This window comes from Salvelinus sp. IW2-2015, linkage group LG12, assembly GCF_002910315.2.
Source record: "Salvelinus sp. IW2-2015 linkage group LG12, ASM291031v2, whole genome shotgun sequence".
NCBI lineage: Eukaryota > Metazoa > Chordata > Actinopteri > Salmoniformes > Salmonidae > Salvelinus > Salvelinus sp. IW2-2015.
In genome coordinates, this window is record NC_036852.1 from 10,621,856 (window position 1) to 10,632,258 (window position 10,403).

The 10,403-nt window shown below is 46.1% G+C and overlaps 1 protein-coding gene across 1 annotated transcript in view; it reads right to left on the reverse strand.

Annotated features, from left to right (window-relative positions):
* Nucleotides 1–7,059, reverse strand: part of LOC111971115 (A disintegrin and metalloproteinase with thrombospondin motifs 5) — a 34,451-nt gene extending 27,392 nt beyond the window's left edge. The window contains 3 exon segments of the mRNA XM_070445884.1: nucleotides 1,890–2,117; nucleotides 2,200–2,523; nucleotides 6,162–7,059. Coding sequence (XP_070301985.1) covers nucleotides 1,890–2,117; nucleotides 2,200–2,523; nucleotides 6,162–6,776 — 1,167 coding nt within the window. The 5' untranslated portion in view covers nucleotides 6,777–7,059.
* Nucleotides 7,060–10,403: the final 3,344 nt, after the last annotated feature.

Below are 10,403 nucleotides of genomic sequence, written 5' to 3' on the forward strand. Positions count from 1 at the left end.
GGGGCTGCCGTGGAGGCTTGTCAAAAACGTCAAGTTCCTCAGCGTACACATCTCAGAGGAGTGGAAATGGCCAAACCACATGGTCACCGTGGTGAAGAAGACACGACAGCGACTATTAACATCAGGATTCTGAAGAAATTCCTCCCGCACACAAAGAGAAACACGTTTTCTCAGCATGTGAATACACACACGCTTTTTGAGACAGTTGAACTGTGAGAACTTCTATTCTGAAAATGCCATAAATTATCCATCTCTACAGTTGTACAGTTAAGACTTCAGACACTCTCCAGCCCACTGTTACAGTTGCCCTTCAATTATTAAAAGAGCCACACTTAGGAAGTTTAAAAATAACAGACAAGTGTTAAATACACGCATTCGAATGCTGAGATAAAGAGTGCTGTTTTCTATTTGGCCTACTATTAAATAAAAAAAGGTAACCTTTATTTAACTATAACAAGAGGCGGGAGCTTATGAGTTGTGGTGGTGGCTGGTGTTGTTGTTTATTGTTGACATTGTGTGGCTGCTAGTAGTGATGATGTCACGCTTGAGTGAATTGAGCTCCAATAGAGCCACACATCACCAGAGTGAATGCCACTGCTCCCAGCACACAATAGCCGTTATTCTGTACAGAGTAGGCTAAACCGCGAGGCGACTGGGGTAGCTGGAGCGTTGTAGCACAGCGCTGGTTTTCCATAGCAGTCCATAGAGTGACTCAATGACAAGCACATCCATGTGACTGTAAATGACAGCACGTTTTGTTATATCTCCTTCCAAAACACGAGTGTCTTTTTTTTTTTATCTCACAAAGGAAGAAGATTTTGAGGATGACCCCTTCGAATTGAACCTTGCGCGCGCTCATATTTAGACTACACACACGCTCGCGCGCTTTAAAAAGCAGCACAGACCAATGCCACGCTCTTTCTGTCCCAACTAGTGGGAATGCTGAAGATATGGGTGACTATTGAAAAATGCTGATTGTTCTAGTCCTCCTTTACTCTCCTGTTTGCGTCTCGGGCGCCGGGGACAGGACCAAAAAGTGGAGTTGGGTGGGGCGGCAGACTCGGGAAGCCTCCAGCACTTGACTTTGCTTTGATTTCTGCAGACACGAGAAACGCAGCAGGGAGAGAGACGAGGGGGTGGAGTGGCGAGTGAGTGCAAAGGGGCAGGACTTTTTCTCTCTCCTCTATTAAGAGGAACTTTTGTGTTTTGTTCTCCAAGTTCAGCTCGGTCCTCAAGCCGGTTCTCCGCTGCTCTTTCTTCCATCTTCGCTATTTTCTTCCATCCCTCCGATTCCTTAATTTTTCTGCGTTTTTACACTTTTCATTGCAATTCTGGATATCGAGATCATGCGCATTCAAATGGGACCTGTTCTGAAATTGTTTTTCTTCGTTTTCATTATTGTTTTAGTTGGAATATAAATGTTTCGCCCGTGCACTGCTTGTTTTGGGTAAAGATGACCCGTGTCTTTTGTGCTTTTGCTGGAGTCATGTTGGTGTTTCGCATTCTTTTGCTGTGCATCGTGGAGATGCATACTGACTGCGATGCTGTGCTCGCCGCCGGTCTCACCACTTTCAGGATTTCGCTCCACTGCACAAGAGGTGTTGTACGGACCGTCGATCGGATTTACCATGGGGGTGGAAGGGTTGGTTACCTACTCTACATGGATGGGAGAAGGTTTCAGTTAGATATGGAGAGGGATGAGTCAATTTTGTCAATCACACCAGTCCAAAATATGTGATGGGCCCTGATGGGGGCGAGAAGCGCCGCCGCCCTCTGCACCGGAGTGTGTTTACCGGGAATGTGGACTCCAACCCCGAGTCCCTGGCGGTTTTCACGCCTCTGTGGTGGGGTCTAGAGGGATTTTTTCGCTCTTGAAACACGCACGCTACACAATCACACTTCTCATCCGAACCAAGGGACACGATAACGACGTGCGTTCGCTGGTTGACAAGGATGCGGAGAGCGCGCTCCACTACTTCACGCGGGAGAGCTTCAGCTTCGAAGCCATGCCTGTGAGCGAGAGCTGGGGACCAAGGAAGGGCGCGGGCGCATGGATGCATCGAGGAAACACCGGCGTAAGGGTCGAGGAACGGGAAACGCGACCGCATGGTGTCACCCTGGACAGGGGCGAGGAGCGCAGCAGAGCGCAAGGCAGAAGATGGTGGACACAGTTGTCCAAACCTGCCTCTCCACCCTCACTGGGAAGTCGGCGCAAGAGGTCGGTTTCGCGCGCAAGGCACGTGGAGCTCCTGCTGGTCGCCGAGAGTCCATGTCCAAGAAGTACGCAAGGACCTGCACCACTACCTGCTCACGCTGCCTCCATCGCTTCCAAGTTGTACGGCCATGCCAGCATCGAGAATCCCATCCGTCTGTCCGTGTGAAGGTGACCATGGTCACGGAGAAGGAGAAGGGGCTGGAGGTGTCCAAGAACGCAGCCGCCACCTCAAGAGCTTCTGCAAGTGGCAGAACCAGCAGAACCCACTGGACGATGACAACCAGCACCACCACGACGCCGCCATCCCTCTTCACCAGGCAGGAACAAACAAAACAAAACCACAGAGTCCGACTCTCACCCCCCCCCACCCCCCCCACCCCCCTCACTTTGGCTGACAAAACACATACCACTGCGCGCCAGTCCATCCTTCCCACTCACTGGACTAGAGCGCATTTTCACACTGAGGTGTTACGCCAAGCATGACGTCGGTGTGTGTTGTTGTTATGGTACTGCTTGCGTGACAGACCGTTTCTCGTACTCCTACCTGTTATTCGGGGGAGTCATTTGGCCCTAACTATGTATTTACATTGTTTTTATCAAGCAGAAATCTGCTTCGGTTTAGTGTTTCCAATTTGAGTGATTGTGCGTCACTCTCTCTATTTCTCTCTGTCTGTCAGCCTCCCTCCTCTGTGTGGGCTCTCGCGCGTGTCTTATAAACAACCTTAAAAAATTGCGTTTCCTCCGCTGGTGTTTTTATGGGCAGCCTCCTGTCTGACTCTCCCAGTCCCCTGACAACCAATGTCTCGAGCCCGTGTGATCTATCGCACCCGCTGCGCACGCACATTCTTTCACGGTTGAAGGGATGTAGTTGAAATCAGCTGCTGGTTAGAGGTCAGAATGTTACTCTCAACTGGAAACCGCAGCCAGCCTTCAGCCTTAAGTTTTTTTTCCCTTAATTTCCTTCCCTTTTCTTTTTCTTTTCCCCCTCCTACATTTTTTTCTCTGAGCAGAGCTGGGACTGTCAAAAGCAAACACATACACTACCATTCAAAAGTTTGGGGTCACTTGAATTGTCTTTGTTTTTTAAAGAAAATCACGTTTTTTTGTCCATATAAATAACATCAATATTGATCAGAAATACAGTGTAGACATTGTTAATCTTGTAAATGACTATTGTGCTGGAAATGGCAGATTTTTTTATGGAGATATCTACAATAGCGCGCCAGAGGCCACTTATCAGCAAAGTCACTCCTGTGTTCCCAATAGCACGTTAGTGTGGCTAATCCAAGTTTATCATTTTAAAGGCTAATTGTCACTTAGAAAACCCTTTTGCAATTATGTTAGCACCGCTGAAAACTGTGTACTGACTAAAGAAGCAATAAAACTGGCCTTCTTTAGACTAGTTGAGTATCTGCGAGCATCAGCATTGTGAGTTTGATTTTTGGGCTCAAAATGGTCAGAAACAAAAACTTTCTTGTGAAACTCGTCAGTCTATTCTTGTTCTGAAAAATGAAGGCTATTCCATGCGAGAAATTGCCAAGAAACTGAAGATCTCGTACAATGCTGTGTACTACTCCCTTCACAGAACAGCGCAAACGGTCTCTAACCAGAATAGAAAGAGGAGTGGGAGGCCCGGTGCACAACTGAGCAAGAGGACACAGTACAATTAGAGGTCTAGTTTGAAAACGGACTCCTCACAAGTCCACTCAACTGGCAGCTTCATTAAATAGTAACCCGCAAAACACCAGTCTTAATCATTTCAAAACACCAGTCTTAATCATTATTTTTATTGGCCAGTCTGAGATATGGCTTTTTTTCTTTGCAACTCTGCCTGAAGGCCAGCATCCCGGAGTCGCCTCTTCACTGTTGACGTTGAGACTGGTGTTTTGTGGGTACTATTTAATGAAGCTGCCAGTTGAGGACGTGTGAGTGTCTTCTCACAACTAGACACTCTAATGTACTTGTCCTCTTGCTCAGTTTTGGACACGATTTTGCCGATTAAAAAAAATAAGATATTTTTAATTTTTTATATATTTTTACACCTTTTATTTAACCTTGGCAAATCAATTAAGAACACATTCTTATTTTCAATGACGGCCTAGGAATAGTAGGTTAACTGCCTTGTTCAGGGGCAGACCGACAGATTTTTACCATGTCAGCTCGGGGATTCAATCTTGCAACCTTACGGTTAACTAGTCCAACGCTCTAACCACCTGCCTCTCATTGCACTCCACGAGGAGCCTGCCTGTTACGCGAATGCAGTAAGAAGCCAAGGTAAGTTGCTAGCTAGCATTAAACTTATCTCATAAAAAACAATCAATCAATCATAATCACTAGTTAACATACACATGGTTGATGATATTACTAGTTTATCTAGCGTGTCCTGCGTTGCATAAAATCGATGCGGTGCGGATTGGCGAAAAGATACCTAACCATAAACATCAATGCCTTTCTTAAAATCAATACACAAGTATATATTTTTAAACCTGCATATTTAGTTCATATGCCTGCTAACACAAATGTTCTTTGTGTCACTTCTCTTGCAACAGAGTCAGGGTATATGCAGCAGTTGCCTGGCTCGTTGCGAACTGTGTGAAGACTATTTCTTTCTAACAAAGACAGCCAACTTCACCAAAACGGGGATGATTTAACAAAAGGCGCACTTTAAACGAACAAGTATTGTGACCAGATTACCTACACATAACATCAACGCTCTTCTTTAAATCAATAGACAGAAGTATATATTTTAAAACCTGCATATTTAGCTAAAAGAAATCCAGGTTAGCAGGCAATGTTAACCAGATTAAATTGTGTCACTTCTCTTGCGTTCATTGCACACAGTGTCAGGGTAATGCAACAGTTTGGACCGACCTGGCTCGTTGCGAACTAATTTGCCAGACTTTTACGTAATTATGACATAACATTGAAGGTTGTGCACTTGTAACAGGAATATTTAGCCACCCGTTAGATAAATACGGAAGGTTCTATTTCACTGAAGAATAAATCTTTTGTTTTCGAGATGATAGTTTCCGGATTTGACCGTATTAATGACCTAAGGCTCGTCTTTCTGTGTGTTATTATGTTATTAATTAAGTCTATGATTTGATAGAGCAGTCTGACTGAGCGATGGTAGGCACCAGGCAGGCTTATAAGCATTCATTCAAACAGCACTTTTGTGCGTTTTGCCAGCAGCTCAGCTGTTTATGACTTCAAGCCTATCAACTCCCGAGATTAGGCTGGTGTAACCGATGTGAATGGCTAGCTATTAGCGGCGGTGCGCCTAAAAGCGTTTCAAACGTCACTCGCTCTGAGACTTGGAGTAGTTGTTCCCTTGCTCTGCAAGGGCCCGCAGCCTTTGTTGGACGCATGGGTAAGCGCTGCTTCGAGGTGGATGTTGTCGATGTGTTCCTGTTTCGAGCCCAGGTAGGAGCGAGGAGAGGGACGGAAGCTACACTGTTACACTGGCAATACTAAAGTGCCTATAAGAACATCCAATAGTCAAAGGTATATGAAATACAAATCGGTATAGAGAGAATTAGTCCTATAATTCCTATAACAAACTACAACCTAAAACTTCTTACTTGGGGATATTGAAGACTCATGTTAAAAGGAACCACCAGCTTTCATATTTTTCATGTTCTGAAGCAAGGAACTTCAACGTTAGCTTTCTTACATGGCACATATTGCACTTTTCTTTCTCTCCAACACTTTGTTTTTGTATTATTTAAACCAAATTGAACATGTTTCATTATTTATTTGAGGCAAATTGATTTTATTGATGTATTTATTTAAGTTAAAATAAGTGTTGATTCAGTATTGTTGTAATTGTCATCATTACAAATACATTTTAAAAATCGTCCCGATTAATAGGTATTGGCTTTTTGGTCTCCAGTAAATCGCGGTATCGGTATCGGCGTTGAAAAATCATAAATCGGTCGACCTTTACTTCAGGATCCATGCGCCCGCGCCCTTCCTTGGTCCCACAGCTCTCGCTCACAGGCATGGCTTCGAAGCTGAAGCTCTCCCGCGTGAAGTAGTGGAGCGCGCTCTCCGCATCCTTGTCAACCAGCGAACGCACGTCGTTATCGTGTCCCTTGGTTCGGATGAGAAGTGTGATTGTGTAGCGTGCGTGTTTCAAAGCGAAAAATCCCTCTAGACCCCCACCACAGAGGCTGAAAACCGCCAGGGACTCGGGGTTGGAGTCCACRGTTCCCCGGTAAACACACTCCCGGTGCAGAGGCGCGGCGCMTTCTCCCGCCCCCATCAGGGCCATCACATATTTTGGACTGGAGTGATGTGACAAAATTGACTCATCCCTCTCCATATCTAACTGAAACCTTCTCCCATCCATGTAGAGTAGGTAACCAACCTTCCCACCCCCATGGTAAATCCGATCGACGGTCCGTACAACACCCTCTTGTGCAGGTGGAGCGAAAKCCCTGAAAGTGGTGAGACCGGCGGCGAGCACAGCATCGCAGTCAGTATGCATCTCCACGATGCACAGCAAAAGAATGCGAAACACCAACATGACTCCAGCAAAAGCACAAAAGACACGGGTCATCTTTACCCCAAAACAAGCAGTGCACGGCGAAACATTTATATTCCAACTAAAACARTAATGAAAACGAAGAACAAACAATTTTCAGAACAGGTCCCATTTGAATGCGCATGATCTCGATATCCAGAATTGCAATGAAAAGTGTAAAAACGCAGAAAAATTAAGGAATCGGARGGAATGGAAGAAAATAGCGAAGATGGAAGAAAGGAGCAGCGGAGAACACGGCTTGAGGACCGAGCTGAACTTGGAGAACAAAACACAAAAGTTTCCTCTTAATAGAGKAGAGAGAAAAAGTCCTGCCCCTTTGCACTCACTCGCCACTCCACCCCCCTCGTCTCTCTCCCTGCTGCGTTCTCGTGTCTGCMGAAATCAAAGCAAAGTCAAGTGCTGGAGGCTTCCCGAGTCTGCCGCCCCACCCAACTCCACTTTTTGGTCCTGTCCCCGGCGCCCGAGACGCAAACAGGAGAGTAAAGGAGGACTAGAACAATGCATTTTTCAATAGTCACCCATATCTTCAGCATTCCCACTAGTTGCGACAGAAAGAGCGTGGCAGTGCGTTTTTAAGCGCGCGAGCGTGTGTGTAGTCTAAATATGAGCGCGCGCAAGGGTTCAATTCGAAGGGGTCATCCCTCAAAATCTTCTTCCTTTGTGAGATAAAAAAAAAAGACACTCGTGTTTTGGAAGGAGATATAACAAAACGTGCTGTCATTTACAGTCACATGGAGTGCTATGTCATTTGCAGTCACTCTAGTGGACTTGCTATGGAAAACCAGCGCGTTGCTCAACGCTCCAGCTACCCCAGTCGCCCGCGGGTTAGCCTACTCTGTACAGAAAACGGCTATTGTGTGCTGGGAGCAGTGGCATTCACTCTGGTGATGTGTGCTCTATTGGAGCTCAATTTCACTCAAGCGTGACATCATCACTACTAGCAGCCACACAATGTCAACAAAAACAACAACACCAGCCACCACCACAACTCATAAGCTCCCGCTCTTTGTTATAGTTAAATAAAGGTTACCTTTTTTATTTATATGTAGGCCAAATAGAAAAACAGCACTCTTTATCTTCAGCATTCGAATGCGTGTGATTTAACACTTGTCTGGTATTTTTAAACTTCCTAAGGTGGCTCTTTTAATAATTGAAGGGGCATTTGTAACAGTGGGCTGTGGAGTGTCTGAAGTCAGAATTATACAACTGTGGAGATGGATAATTTATGGCATTTTCAGAATAGAAGTTCTCACAGTTCAACTGTCTCAAAAAGCGTGTGTGTGGTATGTCCTGTATTCACAGTGCTGAGAACACGTGTTTCTCTTTGTGTGCGGGAGGAATTTCTTCAGAATCCTGATGTTAAATAGTCGCTGTCGTGTCTTCTTCACCACGGTGACCATGTGGTTTGGCCATTTCCACTCCTCTGAGATGTGTACGCTGAGGAACTTGACGTTTTTGACCGCCTCCACGGCAGCCCCGTTGATGAGGATGGGGGCGTGGCCAGCTTGGTTCCTCCTGAAGTCCACAATCAGTTCCTTTGTTTTACTGATGTTGAGGGAGAGGTGGTTTACCTAGCACCATGCCATCAAAATGCCTACTTCCTCCCTGTAGGCCGTCTCGTCGTTTTTAGTAATCAGGCCTACTACTCTCGTGTCATCAGCGAACTTGATAATGGAGTGGGAACTGTGTGAGGCCATGCAGTCATGGGGTATACAAGGAGTACAGGAGGGGACTGAGGATGCACTCTTGTGGGGCACCCTTGTTAAGAATCAGAGTCAAAATCAAATCAAATTTTATTGGTCACATACACGTGTTTAGCAGATGTTATTGCAGGTGTAGCGAAATGCTTGTGCTTCTAGTTCCGACAGTGCAGCAATATCTAACATGTAATATCTAGCAATTTCACAACATATACCCTATACACACAAATCTAAGTAAAGGAATGGAATTAAGAATATATAAATATATGGATGAGCAATGTCAGAGCGGCATAGACTAAAATACAGTAGAATAGTATAGAATACAGTATATACATATGAGATGAGTAATGCAAGATATGGAAACATTATTAAAGTGAAATTATTCAAGTGACTAGTGTTCCATTTATTAAAGTGGCCAATGATTTCAAGTCTGTGTATGTAGACAGCAGCCTCTCTGGGCTGTTTAACAGTCTGATGGCCTTGAGAARCTGTTTTTCAGTCTCTCGGGCCCAGTTTTGACGCACCTTTACTGACCTCGCCTTCTGTATGATAACGGTGAGAACAGGCAGTGGCTCGGGTGGTTGTTGTCCTTGATTATCTTTTTGGCCTTCCTGTGACATCGGGTGCTGTAGGTGTCCTGGAGGGCAGGTAGTTTGCCCCCGGTGATGCGTTATGCAGACCGCACCACCCTCTGGAGAGTCCTGTGGTTGTGGGCGGTGCAGTTGCAGTTGCCGTACCAGGCAGTGATACAGCCCGACAGGATGCTCTCAATTGTGCATCTGTAAAAGTTTGTGAGGGTTTTAGGTAATAAGCCAAATTTCTTCAGCCTCCTGAGGTTGAAGACGGGCTGTTATGCCTTCTTCACCACACTGTCTGTGTGGGTGRACCATTTCAGTTTGTCAATAATGTGTACGCTGAGGAACTTAAAACTTTCCACCTTCTCCACTGCTGTCCCGATGATGKGGATCGGGGGGTGCTCCCTCTGCTGTTTCCTGAAGTCCACGATCATCGCCTTTGTTTTGTTGACGTTGAGTCAGAGGTTATTTTCCTGGCACYACACCCCCTGAGCCCTCACCTACTCTCTGTAGGCTGTCTCGTCGATGTTGCTAATCAAGCCTACTACTGTTGTGTCATCTGCAAACTTGATGATTGAGTTGGAGGCGTGCTTGACCACGCAGTCATGGGTGAACAGGGAGTATAGGAGGGGGCTGAGCACACACCCTTGTGGGGCCCCAGTGTTGAGGATCAGCGAAGTGGAGGTGTTGTTTCCTACCTTCACCATCTGGGGRCGACACGTCAGGAAGTCCAGGACCCAGTTGCACAGGGCGGGGTTCAGACCCAGGGCCTCGAGCTTAATGATGAGCTTGGAGGGTACTATGGTGTTGAATGCTGAGCTATAGTCAATAAACAGCATTCTTAGATAGGTATTCCTCTTGTCCAGATGGGATAGGGCAGTGTGATGGCGATTGCATCGTCAGTGGACCTATTGGTGTGGTAAGCGAATTGAAGTGGGTCTAGGCCTGACCGGTAAGGAAAGGTTATGTTGCTTACCTTCACCACCTGGTAGCGGCCCTTCATGAAGTCCAGGACCCAGTTGCATAGGGAGGAKTTCAGTCCCAGGTCTGTGAGGAGGGACTGTTTTGGGACTGTCAGTGTGTGTGTCTTGGCAATTGATTGTGTCTTCAGGGAAGTGTGTGTGTGCCAGGGGTGTCATGCCTGTGTGTTTGGAGAGAGCTGAGGCATACATAGCAGTCTAGGGCCAAACTCTCAAAGGGGAAGTGTGACTCCTCATGCGTCTCCAGCACTGTGTTTATTTGTTAGTTTACTGGTGGCTGAGTCACAGAACAGTGTTTTCCCATAGGAGCCATCAAAATACACAGAGAGGGAGGGAGATATGGAAACTTCCTTCTGTTTAGCTGTAAACACCCACGCAAGCACGCAC